The sequence below is a fragment of the Nyctibius grandis genome, chromosome Z, assembly GCF_013368605.1.
Source record: "Nyctibius grandis isolate bNycGra1 chromosome Z, bNycGra1.pri, whole genome shotgun sequence".
Lineage (NCBI taxonomy): Eukaryota > Metazoa > Chordata > Aves > Nyctibiiformes > Nyctibiidae > Nyctibius > Nyctibius grandis.
Genome location: NC_090695.1, coordinates 14468237 through 14491752, shown reverse-complemented (window position 1 = coordinate 14491752; position 23516 = coordinate 14468237). Strand labels below are relative to the sequence as shown.

General features: G+C 42.0%; 1 protein-coding gene across 1 annotated transcript; it reads left to right on the top strand.

Moving 5' to 3' along the window:
- The first annotated feature begins 86 nt into the window (after window positions 1-86).
- TMEM267 (transmembrane protein 267) lies at window positions 87-23516 on the top strand. Its single transcript, XM_068423567.1, has 4 exons — window positions 87-162; window positions 3260-3407; window positions 5403-5790; window positions 22406-23516. Exons 3-4 carry the CDS (start codon window positions 5467-5469, stop codon window positions 22739-22741), a joined length of 660 nt encoding a protein of 219 aa, XP_068279668.1. The 5' UTR covers window positions 87-162; window positions 3260-3407; window positions 5403-5466; the 3' UTR covers window positions 22742-23516.

The following is a 23516-nucleotide window of genomic DNA, read 5'->3' as shown; positions in this document are numbered from 1 at the left end:
CGGAGGAAGGGGAAGCGAGAGACACCTCCCTCAGCCGCGGCGGGTCCCGGCGTGCTCCGCGGCCACGCATGCTTCCTAGCTCCGCGCCTACGGCGCTCCGGGCGGGCGGGTCGGCTGCGCCTCATGGGGCGAAGGGGGCGGCTGGCGGTGGCTGCACTTCAGGTGGGCGCAGAGGGCGGAGGCGGCGGCGGGCGGCTTCCCGCCTTGGCGGGGTGAGGGGGCTACCGAGCGGCAGCCTCACGGCAGCCTCACCCCGCCGAGGCGGGAAGCCGCCCGCCGCCGCCCGCGCCGGGTAGACGTGGGCTTCTCCTCGTGGCTCCGGGCTGCCTGCGCGGGGTTAGGGTGTAGGGGGTCCGTTAGTGAGGGGACCCCGGGGCGCTGGCAATGCAGTGTTTTACTGAGAAGAAGCTAAAGCAGGGGAAGGCTCTCGTAGGAGTCTTGAGAGGAGCCAGTGTCGAATTCCTGTTTTGTTAATATAGGTATCCATACGTCGTGTCAGGTCTTAACATAAGGAGTAATGCGGTGCTTCACCTAAAGCTGGGCATGTCACTGGCATGTGAGGCTCCCTGGCACTTTTGGCTCCGTTTTTGCGGTAAAGATGACAGTACATTTTTATTTCTTAATGACTGAGGAGATGGCTGATGAGGGACTTTGGTGCAGGGTGTTGAGACAAAGCATACCCTTTCCTCAAGACATAAAAATTGTTGCTGATCTCTGTAATTTTACATGTCTGCCGCATGCCTGTCTTTCCTTTGTCCCTCTCTTTAGGTACACATACTGATTGTATTTTAATGTTAAATTGGATTAGCCATTTCTGATCTGAATGCTGTTGTAGTTAATGAGGTTGATACATAAACTGCTAAGGCTCTTTTCCTTTTTTTTTTTTCTTTTTTTTTCTAGGATGACAAATGATTTCTTCCACTGGATAGTACTGTGGTCTGTTTCTAGTTACTAAATACTTTCAGGATATTTCTTTCAACTCTTTCTTTTAGGTACATCTCAGTTCCAAAGTACTCATTAAGGAGAAGGTCTGCGTTTTGGTGTCTTGGTATCTCTTTTCAAACACTTTAATTTATGGTCCCTGAAATACACAATTTAATTAAATCCTGATTTTGTGGCGGGGTTTGCTTGTTTGTTTGTTTTTCTTTATTTTCATGTGGGTTTCATTCAGTTTGTTCCTCAGCGTATTGGTAAAATTGTACCAATTTCTTGCGTGCTTTTGTCCTCTTTCCTCTTCAGCCTCCTTCCACCCTCCAACCCCAATGATGCAGTATAATTATATGACCCCAAAATATTTATATTATCAGTTCTTCACAGGTTGTTTTAGGCTCGGACCTTCTTTTCCAGGAGATAATACATTAAAGGTTTGAGCTTGTGTGTTAAACGGTAGTTGTACTTTATGGAGTTTTTCATACAAATTAACATCCAGTATCAAATATTGGTTTTCTAGGAGATTATAGAATTATAAGGGACTACTGCGATCTTTTGACTTATTGCATGAAGTGCATAATTCTACTAATTTTATGCATTAAATTCCTATATGTATTTGTGTACCTCGTAACTTCTTGCAAAACTGGGGCAAAAATTTTGGAGAACAATATTTCTAAATGATCATTTTAGCCCTTGAATTTTTGTTTTGCTCTTACACCATGAGTTGAAAGGCCTCTTAGTGTCAGCTGTTTCCCCAAATGCATATTTACAGCTTTGATCTAAATATCTTCTTGTGTCAGTAATTTACAATGTTAACTGTACGTTTGTTAAAATTATTTTTATAATTTCCTTAAATGAAATTAAATATATCAGCAAAATTGCATTTTGTGGGTATAGGTGGAGGCCCTCAGACACATGGTGTGACTTCTGGGGCTGTCCTATGCTGGGACAGGAGTTGGACTCGGTGATCCTTGTGGGTCCCTTCCAACTCAGGACATTCTATGATTCTATGATTATGCATAATGCTTTATCTCATATAAAAATGTAATGAGAAATCAGAACTTTAAGCAATGTTACTCTATCAGCTGTAGTGTGCATGTGTTTTATGTAAACTCAACCTACATCTTCCCTTCAACTCAACCTAAATCTTTCATTCAGTATGTTAACTGGACTGATGACCCGTAGGTTTGTAATCATTCTTGTGTAATACATCTGTTTTCCACTGTTCTGTTTTAACCAGAATGTAAGCTCTGCAACTATGCTTTCTGAGATTTATAGGATAAAAAAACCTATGACACTTTATTGTGGTATTTTGTAAACTGTCTGAAAATCATTATTTTTCAGACAAAAAATACAGTTTCTAGTTTTATATTAAAAATTGTCATTTCAGAGATTATTTTGGTTGAACAGAGTTTTGCTTTTTCTAGTCTGATTTCACTCTTGATCTGCGGAATATTTATACTTATGCTGTTGTACCTGGGAATGTAATTTGATTTTTACACAGACAGCAGTCATTTTTGTCTATAAAAAGATGGCAGAGGTAGCCTGTTTAAAAAGAACAGTTATGCCATGGCTCTTGACTAAGGATAATCTGAAACCACATTTTTGCCTCCTGTTCTTCATTCTGGCTCAAAGACACCCATTCACGTATTGTCCTTGTTCTCCAGTTGGCATTGTTACCTTTATTTCATGATAACATAATTCTCAAATCATACTCATTTTGCATTTTTTTAAGTCCATAGTGATACTTTTCCTGTGTACTTTATGCACATTAATAATACCCATAGCAAAGCACTGTAAGCCTGCCATAGAACTGATACAGACCTCTGTTGCTATTTGAATTATAAGTCTCTGTTTATCTATTCCAAGGTCACTAATTGATGGGATGAAATTTAAAAGAGATCCCTGAATGTGACATAAATGTTTTATTAAGTGGGAATCTTTCAGGCACACAGTTACAAGGAAAAAATCTGTTAAAATAGATCTCTCTATATTTTGAAATGCAATTACTTAAAACAGAAGGCTGGAATTGCCCTTTTCTGACTTCATGACATTGGGTTTTGCTATCTTTTAATTATTATCTTGTTCCATCTTTATTTGTGCCCTTCTTTTGTTTTATGGTCTTTTTTTCCAGCTTTCTTTAACAGAACTTCTAAGCCCCAGCTGAAGTTGCTTTTAGCTCAATTATATTTGTTCAGAATTTCATTAAAAAGATGTTGCTTCTTTCTGTATTTTTGGCTCTTGGTCAGTGTTCATATATGTTTTGTAGAAAGTTTGAAGAGCTTTGTCTAGTATCAGTGCTTACTGCTGCCTGATTACGTTTATTTAGGATGGAACAAATGGTGTTTGGTCTTTCCTGCGTTGGACTGGGCAGACTGGATTCAGAAAGCACAGAGGCTCAGCGCTAAGGCATAGACCACGTTTGCTACTGGAATAAGGCGACTGGAATGGAAAAAATATGTTCTCCTAGTCCCAGGGTAAGTTTGATTCTGAATACTGATGTGCTTTTTAAAGGTATGTTGCTACATCAGCTCTTCACAGATTGGATTCTTATACAGATTTTATGGTAATTTTAAATAAAATTCAATCTGACATGATGGTTATATAGAAGAAGCATTTGTGAGGAGATCACCATTTGTTCCTTAAAATGGAATTTATTCAGAAATGTACTGTATATTGTAAAGTCACCCACCAGAAAATGGCAGTTCCAGTGTTTCAGGAGATACTTTGTGTCTACATGTTCATTCAGAGGAGGCACAGTCACAGTTAACAGGCTCTAAACTTGACCCACTTTTTTTCATCTGTGTGCAAAGTCCATGTATCATTCATGCTTTCTTTTCTTTTTTTTTAAGGTTTTCCAAATAAATGATTCAGTGGGCTTCTATAAAGATCAATGCCAGTAGTCATGTCTTGTGGATAATTCTATGATAAACAGGCATGTAAATAATCTGGAAGAAACACTTTATATTTTCTGGGGCTTATAATCAATAATGTGTTTAAAATCATAAACTATTATGTGTCAACATTGTTAGAAGTATTCATTTTTACAGGAAGTCTAATACACTCACAAAAAGCCCATTTAGAATAAAAATTTACCTGATAGAAGCGTATGAAGAAGGATTATGAAGATCTAATGTATTGCACAGAAATAGCAACCCCTTGGGAAGAATCCATTTTTAGATAGGATGTAGGCTTTGAAACTGTGGTCTATCCCCAAAAAGACAGAAGAGCATAACAGTTGGGAGAGTTAGAATTGATACCGTCCTTTGAAGACTGCTTTTCAGTATATTTAACATAACAAAGCTAGGGAATACATCATTTTCATGAGGATTTTTATTTCAAAAGTGTTCTTTTTAATGTTATCACAGAAATTAGTACTCTGTCTTTGTAATCTGGGTATCCTATAATTGCTTCTTGGGAGTGGGGTGGGGGTATATTTAAGATCTTGAATTATTTTTTGGAATTTCTTTTGAGGTGTCAGGCAGTTATTAAGGACAATAATTATTACCAAGAAATCACCTTGTGCAAGAGGGTTTCATAACAATTACAGAACATAACTAGTTTTTAAGGACTTTTGAGTGATTATTAATGCTAATAACAATGCCTTTATTTTCAAATTACAACAGTCAACTTTTGAAAAGTAAAATGACTGGGATTAGTTAATTTTTTCCTGAAAAAAGAGCTGTTATGAAGGTAATGTGGCATGGCAGACAATAGACAAGTCCTAAAAGTAACAGTAGAATTTGCTGCTGGAACACATGCTGAGGAAAACCATAAGTAGTTTTGCTCTGTAAGGAATTAGTTTTGGTTAATTCTGCTTGACTGAGTGGCTGTTGTCTTTGTGTTTATGATAAATAGTAAAGATATTTCACTGGTTCTGGTTTTCTTAATGCTTATTCTACATGCCAATCTCCAAGCTAAACAAGGAGTTGCTCAGACAGGGGTACCAGGGTGATAGTACATATGTTTACAAAATATGTAAATGAAAATAGTGTTTTGGATTATAGATTAAAAACTCAGTTTTAACAGTTGTTGCATGGAGAGATTTGGGATTTTTGAGCATCTGTCCTAAGAATCCTCCAAATTGCATCTTTTTTGTTGTTGTTACAGTGTAAAGGATTTAATTTGATGAATATCATGTATTTAAGACCAGGAGGAAACCTGAAACCTATTTGATGTATTATCATAGCTATGTTTCAAATTATTTTGTTTAATTTAAGATTTCAGAAAGTGGAGTTAGAGCTTTCCATGTTACAAAGGTGCTTGTTCTAATTAAAACAGGACAAGTGTTTTAATTCAGAGCTGTAGAGTTCAAGTCAACAAATTAACTGAAATCAAAAATTCCCTAGGAATATTAAGTGCAAACATTGAATTTGTGTTTCTTAATCTCAGTTGTAGCTATGATAACAAATGCTTTGTGCTAATGGACTTTTTCCTTTAATAGTTTTCTTTCTGTTCTCTGACATTTACAGAACAACTGACGATACAAAGGACAATGCACAGTGTATATGCTGATGACACTTTGTGTGCAGTGACATGGTTTTTGCCATGGCATCTGAGACTGAAAAGGCCCATGCCCTTCTCCAAACTTTCAGTACAGCTTCAGTTATTTCTAGTCTAGGTTTGGGAATATTCTGCTTTGTAGCAGACAGACTTCTGCAGTTTTCCTTCATTCAGCAAAACGACTGGCTCCGAGCCTTCTCTGATAATGCAGTGCATGGTATACTAGGAGTGTGGTCCTGGGCAATAGTGATCGGACTCAGGAAGAAAAGTGACTTCACTGAGGTCACTCTGGCTGGCTTCCTCGCCTCTGTCATTGATGTGGACCACTTCTTTCTTGCTGGCTCCCTGTCATTAAAGGTAAGTCAGTAGATCAGTGATTGTTTATTTTCTTTATTCATCACTGTTTGCTTTATTGTTCTTCTGCCGTATCCTAAACAAAAAAAGTTCCAATGATACTTTAATTAGATAAATTTTTAATAGATATATGGGAATTATATTTGTACGCAGTTGTTATGATTTTAAAAGCCCTACAATATTTTACATCTACTGTTAAGTTCTGCTCCGTACAAGGCTCTGAAAAAAGAGTGATGAAAGCCCTTTTATGCAGTATCCTATGTGTATCACATAGTTGCTTTGTTATTCAAGTTAAACAGTTAAGTGCTGCCGTGCGCGCTTTGTGCATAAAGTGGATTATTCCATTTCTGTTTACAATAAGGGGTAGAAATATCTGGAAAGTAGATAATCCAGCTGCTGTTTGATTTCATTCAGTCTTACTGAGTAGTACGTTTGGTTTTAGCCAGCCCTGAATACTTCTTCCACAAACAAGCTATATATGAGCTGTCACCTTTAAAAAGGCAGTCTGAGTTTGGCCTTAAATATAGTTCATTGTAAAAAAAAGAAAATAAAGCAAGTGTCAAACTTGTTAATAAAAGTAAAAAGGTGTATTGGCTGCTGTTAAGGAATATATGTGATTATCATCCCTTTGCAGAACTGCTTGTTAGGACAGAGTTTCTCAATAGGATTAGTATTACCAGATTATGGCATTCTTTTTCAGTGGTTCTCCAGCAGTTTAGATGTGTCCTCGTCCTGCTTCCCTATTCACATACGTACGTATATGTCTGAGTTCCTGCCTGCTCCAAACATATATACCCAGCTTTTGCTGACCACAACAGTCTCTTCCGTATACTCTCCAAAACATTTGCACCTTTTGTAAGCTCCAGCTGTGCCAGCCCCAGCCACAGTTCTCTTAACACTGCCCTCCAGATGTCGTACCTCATGCAGACCCTCATAACCCCCAGCTAGCTCCTGGTCGCCATTGCTAGAGCCGTGCCACTCTGCTTGTGATCAGGAATTTGCTCTGCTCAGCAACACGAGTCCTCACGGTTTGATTACGCTGATGTTGCTAGCCTACGTATACAAACATGCTATTTACTCTCCCCTCTCCCAAAATATATGCCCCCACCTACAGATGGACCTGCCAGGAGAGGGGAAGATACCAACCTTTATCCATTCAACCAGAGCATAACTTAGTTGTTTGACGGTCTGGCCTTCTTTCTCCTCCTCCAGTTTGCTTATAATAGTGTTACGCTCTTCATACGGATGACAAAGGAAATAATAGCTCCTAGGAAGCAGAGGAAGGAAGGAGGCGGAAGGAAAATTGCTGTTCTTTGTAATCCTTTAATTAAAGAATAACAATGCAAAATTGTTTACCATTTTTTAAAATATGTAGGAGACAGCTAAATACAAGAAGCATTATTGCTTATAGCTGAGATATAAAAATCAGCCTTCGTATAGGAAAATAGTTTTTGTTTACGTACAATATCACTGTTTGTAGAGAAGACCTTTTCCTATTTGTACATTTGGTCAGTTTCCCCCTTATATTTGTCTTGACAAAGAGGGCATTTTCACAGAATCACAGAGCAGTTGTAGCTGGAAGGCTCTTCTGGAAGTCATCTTCTCAAACCTCCCTGCTGAAGCAGGCTCACCTGGAGCCAGTTGCTCATGACTGTGTCAAGACAACTTTTTAATATCTCCATGGATGTAGACTCCACAACCTCTCTGGGCTACCTGTTCCCATGCGCAGTCACTGTCACAGTGAAAATGTGTTTTCTTACATTCAGGAGGAATCTCATGTGTTTCACGTCTGTGCTGTTGCCTCTTGCCCTGTCAGTGGGCACCACTGCAAAGAGCCTGGCTCTGTTCTTTTTACACCCTCCCTTCAGATATTGGTACACCTTGATGACATCTCCCCTGAACCTTCTCTTCTTCAGGCTGCACAGTCCCAGCTCGCATCCTTTCCTCATATGCAAGATGCTCCAGTCCCTTCATGATCTTAGTAGCCCTTCTCTGCACTCATCTCCAGTAGTTCCATGTCTTTCTTGTAGTGGGGAGACCACAACTGGACTCAGCACTCCAGAGGTGGCCTTACCAGTGCGGAGGGGAAAGGGAAGGATCACCTCCCTGGACCCACTGGCCACACTCCTAATGCAGCCCAGGATACCACCGGTGGCCTCCTTTGCCACAAGGTCACATTGCTGGCTCATATTCAACCTGTTATTCAACAAGTTGGATTTCCTCAAAACTGCTTTCCAGCCAGTCGGCCTCCAGCATGTACTGGTGCCTGGCATTGCTCCTCCCTAGGTAGTCCGTAGTTCTCCCCTTTTCTATCCTTTCTGCATATGGAAAGACTGTAAAATTATAAAACTATATAAAGAAAAGAAAAGCTAGTTTGGTTGACTAATGGGTCCTGTAATACTAACATTTTGGTATAGCATTTAAATCTATAATTATTCCTGTGTATTTTCTTATTTTAAAATCAGTAAATGCAAGTAATGAATGGCTAGTTGTTAGAAAGTATTGTTTACATTTTATTGCTACTTTTTCTTGCATTTGAGATTATTACCAGTATTTTTTCTTTATTACGGCCACTAGATGACACTCTTCATCAATGTCTGTTTAGAAAGTTGAGTATTGTATTGTATCATAGTATTGGGAGGTGACTTGTCTCTTTACTGCATTCAGTGAGGCAAGGGTAAATATGGTTACACTTTCCATGACGGAGAACGTTTGTGTAGCTGTCACGGAGGCTTACAGAATCAAATTAGGCAGGTGATAAACTCAAAATAAACTTTATTCAAACAAAAAATTGTTCAGCAGAGAACCAACTAGAAATGAGGTTTATCAAAACTGCTCAACACTCTGACAGCGTTCATAAACCACGAGTTCAAAGTGATGTACGAGGAATTAATACTGCACAACCGACTTAAGTATTCTTAAGCTTTAGAAATGAGGATCCAAAATGTGCACAATCACTCACCCGTAAGATGAGGGCTCTCAGCCTCAAGGAGTTTCCTTGGGCGGCATCCCAGGCCAAGGGGAGAGTCCCTGACTGCAGACCTGCTGTTCTGAGGACTGACTCAATTTGCCCCCTGGTGTGGCTCCCTTTATACCCTAGTCGAATCTGGTCTGTGGTCATACATGGCCATGTCAGCTCTTATTGGCCAAGGGCCTCACCTCCTGGTAACCATGAGCCTGACAACAGTCACCATAAAGGCCCGAAAGCAAAGGTGCAAAAAGCAAGGACGCAAAGGTCCCAAAGCCCTGGTCTTTATCAGGGTGGGTGCATCTGCCACACAATTCACCCTGTGACCACAGTCACAATTCAACTGGTTACACTGGAGTGGTGGTACAATCACCTCTTGCCTCCAAAGCTGAAATGGAGTGCAGTCTTCGTGAGTTTGATGCTTACTGTGGGTCATCATTTCTCAGTTGCTTGAGGTTGTACTGGAACATCAACTACACAAACAGAGGCTAAGGGAACATCAATTATATGAACAGGCTTCAAGGGAACGTTAGCTACACGAACAGACTTCAAGGGAGTGCATTCCACACTTAACACAGGTTTTAGTGTTGCACACTTAACACAGCTCACAACAATGCAAATCACAACAAGCACAACTACAGCCATTATCAGAGATTGGAGAAGACTGGTTAGCCATCCTGACAAAGAAAACACAAACATGACAAAAGACGTTCCCCAACCAGTTAGGTACCAGTGCAGCAACAGTGGCCTCTGAGTCTTTTGCTACTTTCTTAATTTTGCTGATCTGATCCTGGAGTGGCATTGATACATTCAGGATGTGGACACAACACTCTTCTGCCAATAGATTCAGGACCCCACATACACCTTTCTCCTTTGATAATACCAGATCTAATAAGGCTTGGTTTTGAATAGTCATTTTACTGGTATGTTTTAACTGATTATTTAAAAGCCCCAAACTATCAGATGTAGCATTGGCCAAGGCAGACAATTTCAGGCCTAGTTCCAAAATACCGTTAGTTTCACACCGCAGCAATTCCCAGGCTGAATACCAACTCCATCCACCACACAACTTGTGTTGAGGCCTTCTGCCATCCTTTCCATAAATCCCTTAGTCTATGATCCCACCACTGATGTGGTATAGGTCCTTCCCAATAAATATGACAGAGAGAGAGCACGGCTGGTGTACATGCTAGCCTGGGGATGGTTGGATACAATTGGGAGAATAGGTGACTTGGAACATGCCCACACTAACTTGCAGGATGCAGAGACAAAGAATGTTTGACACGAACCTGGCATAGTAGTAAGGGGATGACAGTAGTCTTTCTTGCTACAATTTAGGGCCAAAGGCTGTTAGTAACTGGTATTGCTGCATAGGCAGCCCTGTATTAAAGCTTACTCAGCAGGAGGATATAGCAATAATAGTGGCATTTTATCTATGCCCTTGTATCTGATCTCTGTCTGACAGTTCCAGAGCAGGTTTTTCCCCACTGGGAATACCTTATCCTCTTCCCCATACCAGCTAGACACAGAAGTGTATCTAGACCATGTGCAGTTGCAGAGGCAGTTCTGCAAATCTTGCTTACAGGTGCTGGGACATTTGTTATTGTCCCTTTCAGGGTGTTTGGTGTGCCACGAGGCATTCAAGGGTTTTGTATATTGTAGGGAATGATCATCAGTGCTCCACCAAGCACTATATTCGGTAGTTCCCCATGGAATTCCAGGGCATGGTGTAGTGCCATTCCGACTCCACCCTGTGGCCTCATGGGTAGGCTGGAGGATATAATCATATTTAGCATCCCATACCGAACTAGCGTTTACCATGCCCGGTGCCCAAGTGTACACAATGTAAGTATAGCCTCTTCCCTCGATCTCTCTAAACCTCCAACTATAATTATTATGTTGCTCCCATGTAAGCTTGAGGGCTAATGATATGTTGATGTCCTGCACAAAAATTGGTAAAGGGTCTTCCACTGGTTTGGGGGTAAGTAGACAAACTGTTACCGAGTTTAGATTCATCATTTGTGTGAATCCCACCACCATTTTTGCCTCTACATTGTCATCCAGGTCTGTGTTGTCTGCATTGGTCGCTGTCAGCACTGCCTGCACAAGCATCAGGGCAGTCCATGATCCCATTGTCCTGTCAGAAAGCACAAAGCTGCGCCTCTGTTCCATGGAACCAGGCTTCAGGGTTAGAAGTCAGGGATTATCCACCAAGCACTGATATGGTGGGTTTTTCTGCTCCCGTCCAGGGCTTCCTAGGTGTATAAGCCTCTGGGCTTGGCCAGGGACATGGGTACAATGCCAGTGGAGGGCAGTTTCACCATTACAGACTGGCCCACATACATCCTTAATGAGAACTGGTCCCTTTGTTTGTCTGGTGTAGATGGTCACCCATTAATGGTACCATAGGACAAAACGCTCAAATTTTGGGGTTTCCATAACTTCCCCAGTGGTAGTTAACAATAAAGACCACCTGTGGTAATCACAGAATCACAGAATCACAGAATGATAGGGATTGGAAGGGACCTCGAAAGATCATCTAGTCCAATCCCCCTGCCGGGGCAGGATTGCCTAGACCATATCACACAGGAACGCGTCCAGGCAGGTTTTGAATGTCTCCAGAGAAGGAGACTCCACAACCTCTCTGGGCAGCCTGTTCCAGTGTTCAGTCACCCTCACCGTAAAGAAGTTTTTCCTCAAATTTAAGTGGAACCTCCTGTGGTCCAGCTTGCACCCATTGCCCCTTGTCCTGTCAAGGGATGTCACTGAGAAGAACCTGACTCCATCCTCTTGACACTTGCCCTTTACATATTTATAAACATTAATGAGGTCACCCCTCAGTCTCCTCTTCTCCAAGCTAAAGAGACCCAGCTCCCTCAGCCTCTCCTCATAAGGGAGATGTTCCACTCCCTTAATCATCTTCGTGGCTCTGCGCTGGACTCTCTCTAGCAGTTCCCTGTCCTTCTTGAACTGAGGGGCCCAGAACTGGACACAATATTCCAGATGCGGCCTCACCAGGGCAGAGTAGAGGGGGAGGAGAACCTCTCTCGACCTGCTAACCACACCCCTTCTAATACACCCCAGGATGCCATTGGCCTTCTTGGCCACAAGGGCACACTGCTGGCTCATGGTCATCCTGTTGTCCACTAGGACCCCCAGGTCCCTTTCCCCTACGCTGCTCTCCAACAGGTCTGTCCCCAACTTGTACTGGTACATGGGGTTGTTCTTGCCCAGATGCAGGACTCTACACTTGCCCTTGTTATATTTCATTAAATTTCTCCCCGCCCAACTCTCCAGCCTGTCCTGGTCTCTCTGAATGGCTGCGCAGCCTTCCGGCGCATCAGCCACTCCTCCCAGTTTTGTGTCATCAGCGAACTTGCTGACAGCGCACTCTAATCCCTCATCCAAGTCATTAATGAATATATTGAATAGAACTGGTCCCAGAACCGACCCTTGAGGGACTCCGCTAGACACAGGCCTCCAACTGGACTCTGTCCCACTGACCACCACTCTCTGGCTTCTTTCCTTCAGCCAGTTCACAATCCACCTCACTACCCGATCATCCAGACCACACTTCCCCAGTTTAGCTGCGAGGATGCTGTGGGAGACCGTGTCAAACGCTTTACTGAAATCGAGATAGACCACATCCACAGCTTTACCATCTCTATCCACCGGGTTACATCCTCATAAAAGGCTATCAAGTTGGTTGAGCAAGACTTCCCGTTGGTGAAGCCATGCTGAGTGCCCCTAATGATCCCCCTATCCTTGATGTGTCTAGAGACAGCACCAAGGACAAGTTGCTCCATCACCTTTCCGGGGATGGAGGTGAGGCTGACCGGTCTATAGTTACCCGGGTCCTCCTTCCTGCCCTTTTTGAAGACTGGAGTGACGTTCGCTTTCCTCCAGTCCTCAGGCACCTCTCGCGTTGCCCACGACTTAGCAAAGATGATGGAGAGTGGCCTAGCAATGACTTGCGCCAGCTCCCTCAGCACCCGTGGGTGCATCCCATCAGGGCCCATGGATTTATGGACGTCCAGGTTGCTTAATTGGTCCCTGACCCAGCCCTCATCAACCAAGACAGATTCCTCCTCTATCCTGACTTCTTCTGAGGCCTCAGGGGTCCGGGGCTCCTCAGGACAGCCTCCAACAGTATAGACAGAGGCAAAGAAGGCATTCAGTAACTCCGCCTTCTTTTTATCCTCTGTCTCCAGGACCCCCACCTCATTCATCAGTGGGCCTACATTGCCTCTAGTGTTGGCTTTACCTGCAATGTATTTGAAGAAGCCCTTTCTGTTGTCCTTGACCTCTCTTGCAAGATTTAATTCCAAGGAGGAATCGTGTGTCCCAGTTGTGGCGTGAGACATCAGCATGTCTTTTAATCAAACCATTGGTTCATACAACTCTACCATTAGCCTGGGGATAATACGCTGTGTGAAACATCCCTTTGATGCTGTCCCCTTATGCGCAGTTTTGCGCCACTGTGGCCATAAAATGCGACCCATTATCACTTTGAATGCACTCAGGAGTGGGTAAAATACTAAACCACTCTCTCAACACGTGGACCATCTGATCCATCTAACAGCTGTAGCCATAGTCAGTCCTGACACCACCTTTACTCCTACCAAAATATATCTCTTCTCATGGGATGGTCTCAAGGGCCCAATATAATCAATTTGCTAGGTCCTCCAGAGAGCTTTGCCTCTTGATATGCTGGGCTTGGGCTTGATTTGAGTGGTTAGCCTTAAGCCTTATCCAACATTGTGGACAAGCCCTAAGAACTGCTTCACATATTCTCATGGACACTGGCCGTCCCTGGGACCAACACTCATAATAGAGGTCTGTTTTCCCTGAGTGGCCTCACTTAACGTGCAGCCACTCAGCCAACCGACTCCAGTCTTCCTTGTTGCTATCAGCTGCCTTAGTTTGGGCCAGGTGGTCTACCTGTTGATCCCATTTTGTGGCAGGGGTCTCATTCCTTACACGGCCCTTTACCCATCCCAACTTTAGGGGTCATGATCTGCCTATTTCTAACTGTCATTACCAGTCTCCGTCCCTCCAGACTTTCGTACAGCCCACTTCCCACTGATGGGATTCCCATTGGCATATCCACTCTGTAGCACCCTTATAGGTTGCAAAGGAATCAGTGTAAATTACAGTGGTGCCATTCTCTGCTGCCAGCAGGAAGATGCGCATATCTCCCACTTGTGCGCTGCCTTCTCTCTCCTGTGTAATCGTTTTCCCCATACCAATTTCCAATGCTGCTGCTTTATATTGCCACCTGGATCCCACTTGGTGGGCAGATGCATCTCTGAACCACACTCCTTGTACATCTGAGCCTGTGGTCAGTTCGGGCACCTATTTGATCAGGGAAAGGTTATAGGGTTGGCCCAGCAAAACCAGATCCAGATTCACAGGTTGGTGGAGCTTAGAGGCTTTGACCAGGCCCTCTCTTAATGGCAGTAACTGACTAACTCCTTCTAGATAGGCATACCACTTCTGTATCATGGCCTTCTGGGTCACTCCTTCAGGAGGGGGTAATCCCTTAAGGATCAAATTTAGCAGAGGTAAAGGGCCTTGCAGTATAATGCCTTGTGAAGTATGTGACCTCTCCGCTTCCTTAACTGCCCTGGTAAGTGAGAGGAGTCCCTTCTTCCACTCTGAGTACCGTCGTTCAGTTTCCTTAAATGAGGTACCAGAGAATAATAAAGGTCTAGCTGGCCCCCTCATTCTCTTTTGGAATACACCGCAATAGGAGGCATGTTCTGCAAATCCCACTCTACCCTCAATGGGTCTCGTGGGTGTAGTGGGCCTAGCCCCTGACAGGTCTTCCGGTCATCGTTTAGGGCATTAAGGTCCTCTGTGTGTTGTGGAGTCCAGCCCCATTCCCTGTTCTTTCAGAACAAGTCATATAAAGGGCAGGTGATCACCGAGAACCCCAGTGTATGCTTTGTCCAGTAGCCCAGTGTACCTAACAGCCGCTGTAATTCCATCTTGCTGCCTGGAGTTTGCCCTTTCTCAATAGCTGACAGAGTATCATCAGGTACCACAACTGCTCCAGCTATCCACCAAGCTCCTAGGAATTTAATTTCTTGTCTGGGACCTTGACATTTGGAAGGTGTAGTGTCTAGCCCATATTTAGTCAATAGGTTCCAGATGTCTTCGGCCACTTGCCCTACCTGTTCTTTATCATCTCCACCAACTAGGATATCGTCTATGTACTGATACATGTGGACACCTGACGGCACCTCCATGGCATCGTGGAGTTTGGTGAAGGCATTGTGGGCAATCCTGGGGGAGTGTTTGTATCCTTGTGGGAGCCAATTAAAGGTGTATTGTGTCCCTTCCCAAGAAGAGGCAAACTGAGGCTTATCCTCTTCCCTTAGTGAGATCATGAAAAACATATCCTTGACATCTATGACGGCCATCCACACGTGGGCAACTGCCCATATTGCTGTTACCATTGAGGTTATACTCGGGACGCCAGTCATTAGTGGTGGGGTATTATTGTTTTATCTACGATAGTAAATCATTCAGTGCTACCACCCATCAGGCTTACGAACCAGCCAGACTGGAGAATTACAAGGTGAATGGGTGCACCTTAACGATCTGTCTCTTCTTGGGGTCGTTAATTACTTCTGTAATACCCTGTTTAGCTGTGGTTGGCAGAAGGTATTGGAAAATGCAAGTTACATTATATTGAGGTAGCACAGGAACAAGCTGCATGGACAGCCTTTGCTCCTCTGCTTCCAAAACTCTACACCTTGCCATTAGGTAGATACCACTGCTTGCCTTCTAGTACCTAAAATCCTAATATATTTCCCTTACAAGGGCTTAGAGCCACCTCCACGGTCATCATCCACTTTGCCCCATGTAGCCAAAGTTGAGTTCGAGCTGTGGGACATTTTTGTGCTGCACCCATCACACCTATTATGTTTATATCTTTTCTTGATGGTTTAATTCCTAACTCATTGGCTTGTTGCTTATTTAAAACACTAATTTGGGCCCCTGTATCAATTAAGAACTCTATAAACTTATTTGTCTCGGACCCATGGGGATAAGTATATAGGATTCCTTGTCAGCAGACTATTGTCAGGAATTCACCATGTGGAGTGGGTGGCCCAAACCCCAAACTGCAACTTCTAGTTTTTTAACCCATTCAGTTCCCCTCACAGGGATGCAAAAGGGATAATCGTGTCTGTGCTATTGTGAGGAAGGGTGGTTGCCAGTGTTTCTCCTTGGTCATTGGTTTTCCCTGCTAGCAATTCCACCAGTTTCCGGATACGGTCAGCAGATTGCCTCTGCAGCATTGCCCGGGGGTTCGCAATGATAATAATGCCTTTTCCAAAGATCATTTCTTTCCAGATCATAGCTTCAATCTGGTTTACCTCGGCAGGGCTCAGACTCCCAGGAAGAGCCATCCAGGGCGAGGTTTGCAACTGCCTTATCTGACCCTCCTGTTCCTGTCAGTGCCACGGCCCGGATCAGCCCATCCCATCTAATGCCTCTGGGTGACTATATTGTGTAACGTCTCCGCCCAAGTCACCACATGCACAGGCGGGTTCTGAGAGTTTTCCTGATTGTGCTCTGTAGCCCTTTGAACTCTCTCTCTAAGGGATTGAACATGTATTTTCAAAGCGCCCGGCAGTCCCCTAATAAGAGGTCTAAGGTGGCTGGGGTCCAGCGGTGCAGCCCCCTCTCATACATTGCCTGGATGCAAGCAGCCTTTTGTACTCCTTCAGCTAACTCTACAATCCCTTCACCTTGATAATAATAGGCTCTCCTCGCTCTTTGGGGTCCACACCCCCAGCCCAGTAAGGCACTCGAGACATTATCAACTGGTCACCTGCTGGCCCATCACTCAGAAACACTCCGGGGCCCCAAAATCCCCCCACCTTGTTGTCACTCAGCAGTATCTCATCGTTCCCAATTAAAGAAACTCTCTAAAGATACTCAGTTTTGGTTTTGCCCAGCCTGCATGAGAATTTAGCCTGTAATTCACTGAGCTCAGGTCCTGTCCAGAGGGTGGTACAGTCAGGGGTTCAGGGGCTCCCACTTTGCGGGCCTGTATGCCTCTCTATTTTAATAAGAGGTCACATGTCTTTCCCCTCCAATTCTTCTGTTTCTTCAGAACCGTTTTCACTAGAGTCTCCCCAGATGGCCCCATCCCAATCCTCGGGATCTGTGGCCGTGATCAGGTTCCGGATTTGGACAATACTGGGGGGTCGTTCTGCTTATGGTAGCACGATCTCAGGTTTTTTGTTCTAATAGGCACATGTGCTCTCTTTCTCTTTTCAGTTCTCCTTTTAAGCAATCTATTTATAATGTCTTCTTTAAATTATCCTTCTCTAACATTCCAGAATAATTATAATGATCTTGCACTTGAATTAAACAGGCACCCAGGATGGCACACATAGTCCCTTTACCTTTGCCATCTCAGTTATTTCCACGGCATCGTTCTACTCTTTCTACGACTGCTGTTGAGTTGAACCATGTGTCCTTCACCCATTTTTTACCTGGGGGAGAAATGCTAGGGCTGTGCCTCCATAATAATTCCTCTATTGACATCATCCTGTGCCAATTTAAATGTCATGGAGGCTTACAAAATCAAATTAGGCAGGTGATAAACTCAAAATAAACTTTATTCAAACAAAAAATTGTTCAGCAGAGAACCAACTAGAAATGAGGTTTATCAAAATTGCTCAACACTCCAACAGCGTTCATAAACCACGAGTTCAAAATGATGTACGAGGAATTAATACTGCACAACCGACTTAAGTATTCTTAAGCTTTAGAAATGAGGATCCAAAATGTGCACAATCACTCACCTGTAAGATGAGGGCTCTCAGCCTCAAGGAGTTTCCTTGGGCGGCATCCCGGGCCAAGGGGAGAGTCCCTGACTGCAGACCTGCTGCTCTGAGGACTGACTCAATTTGCCCCCTGGTGTGGCTCCCTTTATACCCTAGTCGAATCTGGTCTGTGGTCATACATGGCCATGTCAGCTCTTATTGGCCAAGGGCCTCACCTCCTGGTGACTGTGAGCCTGACAACAGTCACTGTAAAGGCCCGAAAGCAAGGGCGCAAAAGCAAGGACACAAAGGTCCTAGAGCCCTGGTCTTTACCAGGCCAGATGCACCTGCCACAGTAGCCTATCCCTAGTATCCCTAACAACGTAAATTATTGCAATTTCATGACTTAATTTGTTCCTGTGTTGTTTCCATTCCCAAGCAGCTAGCAGTTGTTTTTCTAACATCCAGCCTAAAGGATTGTTGTTGACAGTTAGGTCTTGTTTTCTTATTCTTTAAGGCCTCTTCACAAAAGACAGCTGATGACTGTGCTCTCCCCAAAAATGTTTTTCAAATCAGAAATACAAGATGTGGCTCGTAGAAGAATAGCCCATTAGTAGCCAAACTTAGTTAGCTGAGGTAACGAGAAGGCAAGATGCCCAAAGGCTATTTCATAGTCATTTGCCTACAAACTCTTACCCCTTCCATACCTTAACAGGGGTGATAAAGGATGTTTACCTGCAAACTATATCCTGTGTAGGTCTGTTGACCCTTAAAGCAGTAACAGCATTATTTTTACAATTTGCAAAACCATTATACTTTACAAAAAAGTCTCTTCTTGACTAAATAACTCACAAAAAATTTGAAGGGCCTGGATTTATGTTTTCTAAACCTCTTACTATTTTTCTTGTCTCCTCTGGATTGCCTTTTGCCTAAATTATCTTTAAAGGGTCCTGTCCCAACCTGTGTGTAGTGTTTTAGGTGAGACTTCATTTGAGCCAAATAGCATAGATTAATTTCTTTTAATATTACATGCATGCAACACTTCTATCTTTTTAAAAAGAAACAAAAAAATTGTTACAGGTTTTGTGTCTTCTTTGCAAAGCCATCAGCATCTTTTTAGATACAATGTGATCCCCATAAACTTTTCTGCTGTGTTGTTGCCTGGCTAGCTAGACCTGATTTTAATATGCAATTTTTTTTTCCTCAGCTTAAGGTGATGCACCTTTCAGGTTTATGTCATAATCTCAGGCTGCTGCCTATGTAATTTGTTACTTTGTGGCTTACTTTTTTTGCTAGATATTTGTTAGTTCCAGTCCCATTCTGCTTTAGATTGCAGGATTGAGAGTAACTGATTTAAGAGACCACAATGTTTACTGCTTATGCAATACATTACTAAGTAACTAATAAATTAAGACTTTAATTAACAAACCACACCTTTATTACTAATTTGTTAACAATAGTGTCTTGCACATTACTCTACACAATTATCTATAAAGCTCTTCATCATCACTCTTAAATCTGATGATGGGTTACTTTCTTGAAGTAACCCTTCTATGCAGCACAAGGCAGTATTGCCTTCTGCCTTCAGATGCTACCTCCACACTGCTCCAGTCATCTACTCCTATTCCTGCTGACGCAGCTTGCTGCTCGGGTTATTTGGCTGTTGGGCTGTTTTTCATGGTGTCATCATTACTTTTCTGGAGTATTCAGGGTAAATAGTCACCTGTGGTATTTATATGTTTACTCTGAGAAATTCTTGTGTACCAAGTAGCATGTGATCTGCCCTTTTGCCCACATTAGTTTTGCAACATGTATAAGGCCTACAAAGACTTTGCTACTTAGAATTTGTAGTTCTTTGTATTTCAGGTAGTTTTTACTGTGTTTTATATGCACACAAGTGTAGCAGAATCTAAGAATCAGTGTTTGAAGAATCTGTCTCATTGACTAGCTCTAGAGGTGAGAGTTACTGTAGCCTGCCATCATACTCAGCATTGCTGATAAACAAGAACAGCATGATGGGCTGCTCCCAGTGTGCCCCAGGATTGTAACCCAAACACTCATGTTGCAGAACAGATGTGCAGAAATTGCTAGCTTGCTACTTGAGACTCACCAGCTTCTAAAACCGTAGAGAATGCAGTCGGTGGCAAACGAGATTGTACCGGCAAACATACGTAAATAACACAGCTGGTTAATGTGCCACTGCTGACAAACGCAGGCTGCACAGGAGCATTTCTGGAATTGGAGAATAAGCTTTGCACACACACAATTAATTTAACATTGAATTTATAGGTCAGCCTCAAAACTTAGGACTTCAGACTTGTGAAGCATCACGAAATACGAGTGAGGGAGCTCATGTTGTTACATAAATTTTGTGGTGTCACTTTGAGCATTAAGGCAGAGAGTTTGCTTGGGTTCTCCTGCATGCAGTTGTTGTCTCCTGCCTCCAGCTGCTCATTGTAGTTTGTGAGAGGGGCTGGAGGAGCAGGAGCTTCAAGAAGATCTTGCATCTGATTGAACATGTAGGCAAATGGAAAGGTAAAGTGTTGTGAATAAGTTCTTTCTGCAACTGCAGCCTGATCCCCCTAAATCTACCCAAACCATGATCAACTCTTTCCATGAGGTTTAAGGTAGAAAAGGCTTGTACTATTGTTTTTTTAGGATCTGGTGATTTCTAAAGGCGAACAAATTTGCCTGTTAGGAGAAAGAGTGTAACAGCTTATATTGCCAAAGAGAACCACGTGTCTGTCTCTTGGGCTTGGCAACCCAAGGATGTAAATCTTCCTCTAGTTATAGGATGTAAAAGAGAAAACAGACTGTTCTTCTCTCAGAACTTGGGCAACAGCATTTCAGTAGCCTAATGACTGTACTGCAATTACAAAATAAAGTTTTCTCTTGCTAAAATTGAGTGCTCAGGTTTGCTGTATGAAAAACCCTGCCATCTAAAATTCTGTATGAAAAAAATTTAAGCAGCACCTCCCCAAAACTGGATAAAGATTGGCACTAATACTGATAAATTGCATACATAATTAACGTTCAAGTTCTCCTTACTCACTGCGTTGCTGTTGGCACCTAACCTCCCTTGGCAGAGGGAAAAGACTCGTTTAGACTTTGCCACTGATTTTTTCAAAGTGCAGAAATAGTGACAAGTCAATAGGGTATCTGCCAAAATGTATCCCCATCCAGGGTGGTTTTTCAAAATTAGACTAGTATGGACTTCTTAGGCTGTTGCTGACAGTAACAAAAATCTGGCTATCTTTGTAGGGTAGATGATAAACAATTTCACCATCACAAGATTTTTCTACTTTTATCCCTGAACTTGTATGAAACAGAAATGAAGTTGTAGAAATTACAGCCTTTGCACCAACTTTAAGGAGCTGGGTCCATACCGTTACAGTGAAAAGTTGTTGAGACAGTTTATGAGCTTTTTAATCCCATCACCTGATCAAGAGAGAGTCACAGACAAGCATGTAGTGAGAAGCTAATAGAGCAAAGCTTTCTGCGAGCCTTTTAACGTTGGCTTTGGTTTAACAAGCTGTTATATTACAAAGTATTCCATAAGTTTCCATCTCTGTATTTCTTGGTTAAGGCTACATCAGTTTCCTTACAGAGAAGACAGAGTTCCAAGCAGTTGTCTAAATTATCCATGAAAACTTGATGAAACTATTCCAGAGTCCCACTGTCAGGTACCATAGCTGTCGAATCCTGCAACAATTAACACAACTGAAGCATTAACGGGTTACAGACTGGCAGGTTGTAGCAGTGCTTTGTTTGCTTTCTGCAGTAGATGCAGTGAGGGATGTGTTCAACATGACAATCAGATGCACCGTCATGTGCAAAGAGTATGTCTGTAGTGCCTGTTACAGTCTTTCCAGATGTTCACCAGTATCTGAATTGAGCTAATTAATATCACATAAGCAGCTGTATAGATCTTTTAGTAATGTGCTATCGTTTCTTCTGTGCTTACAGAAACAAGAATCTACTTATTTGTTGCTTAGAAATCCAAAATATTATTATTTATTTTTTTTTTACTCTTTGAATTTGTGGAGATAGTTCTAGCTGTTGCTAGTAAGTATATCCAGAATATTTTCTCGAGTATGTCTCTTAAATTAATAATTATCACTTCTTAAAATGGCTAAACGTAATCTCACTAGGTAGGCATTCACCTTAATTAAAACGAAATATCAGGCTTTCAGCTGAGTTGTTGATATAAAAACCCCAGTCACAAATGATTCAGATGTTGGCTTCTGAACTTGTCTTTTGCCTGTCCATAAAGAATGCTGTGTCAAGGCAATCACAATACATGTAACTTAGATCATATTTTTGTTGTATTGGCAATTACTGTTCTGTTTTAGATATTGTCCATCTAAAACAACTTCATGGGTGCTAACTGTAGTATAATACAGGATGTATTTTTGAAAATAAATGCCATTAAAACATATGAAATGTTTCAAGTAAAGCATATTATATATTTTAAGTGTATTGTATGGTTGTTTTCCTTTTAATTATCTTGAAATTAAATACAGATAATCAGTGCAGCAGACTATACAAGTTCCTGTATACCACATGACTGTATGACAAATAGCATACCTCATCCTTCTCCCTCCCTGTTTTGCCATTGGTAATGCTTAGTAGGATGCATGATTCATATCTTACAATAGAGAGACAGGGCAGCACACAGCTCTCATACATCTGAATAGTCATATTGTTATTGATTTTGATGAACTACAGTGGAAAGGAAAGGAACAGTATGTTTTTCTTTGCACTTCCACTTAGCAACTTAATCATACACCTGTAAACATCCATGAAACATTGCTTTTCTTGTCATGATTGTAGCCATTGCCAATTATATTTTTTTTTTCTGCAGGCTGCTCTGACTCTTCCACAGAGACCACTTCTTCATTGCTCTACTGTGATTCCTGTTGTGGCTCTGACATTAAAGTTTATTATGCACCTTTTCAGGCTTAAGGATTCATGGTGCTTTCTTCCCTGGATGTTGTTCATATCCTGGACTTCTCATCACGTCCGTGACGGGATTCGTCATGGCCTGTGGATCTGCCCATTTGGAAAAACTCCTCCTTTGCCATATTGGCTGTATGTGGCAATTACAGCATCTTTACCTCATCTGTGTTCGTTTATTATGTATTTAACAGGCACTAGAGAATTGATGTCTATAAAACATGGAATCCACATTGATGTATAAGAATGATGGCTCTTAAAGGTTGTTTGTATTAGCACTTAAAATAAGCTAAGCTGTCTGTTTATCACTGAAGTGGTTTCCTTATGTTTCCTGTGACTTCCCAGTTAGGCATTTTAAGCCTCTGGAGCCAGTTACAGCTCCTGTGTCAATTCCTTGTGGTCACAGAAACCTATTTAATGAATGGTGATAATTTTATATCTATACATTCCCCGTGTAAAATATGTGGTCTTCCATTATAGTTCATGCATAGCTAGCTGATTTTTAAAGTACTTAGTCTCTCTCTGTAGTAATTACATTACATTTTACTGTCATAGTATTCTTCATCTGATCACAATTCACAAAGTTAGCCTTTTGAATTTATTTATTTGTTTTCCTACTGGACTCTTGTATTCAACTGTTTTAAAAGAAATGCTGTTTGTATTTCACAATTTGCAACTGTATATTGGCACCTCTGCTATCATATAGTGTTTCTACTAAATTCTGTTCCTCTGTAGTTGCTTGGTACTTAGTTTGCAGATAATTACTAGTTATTATTTGTGGTGAGAAATGAGAAGACAGTTTGGTTACAGTATTATGTGTGTTGGCCAAATTGTTTAATTTTAAAAATATACTAATTATGAATATTATTTAATTTGGAACTAAGGAACTTTAATAAATATTTAAGAATTGTATAAAGGCAAACTTATTTATTAAAGTAAAACATAAGCTTTAGGGAAGATTCAGGATGATATAAGAAAAATCAATATTGCTCAAAATGTGAGTTTGCTTAAAGACCTTA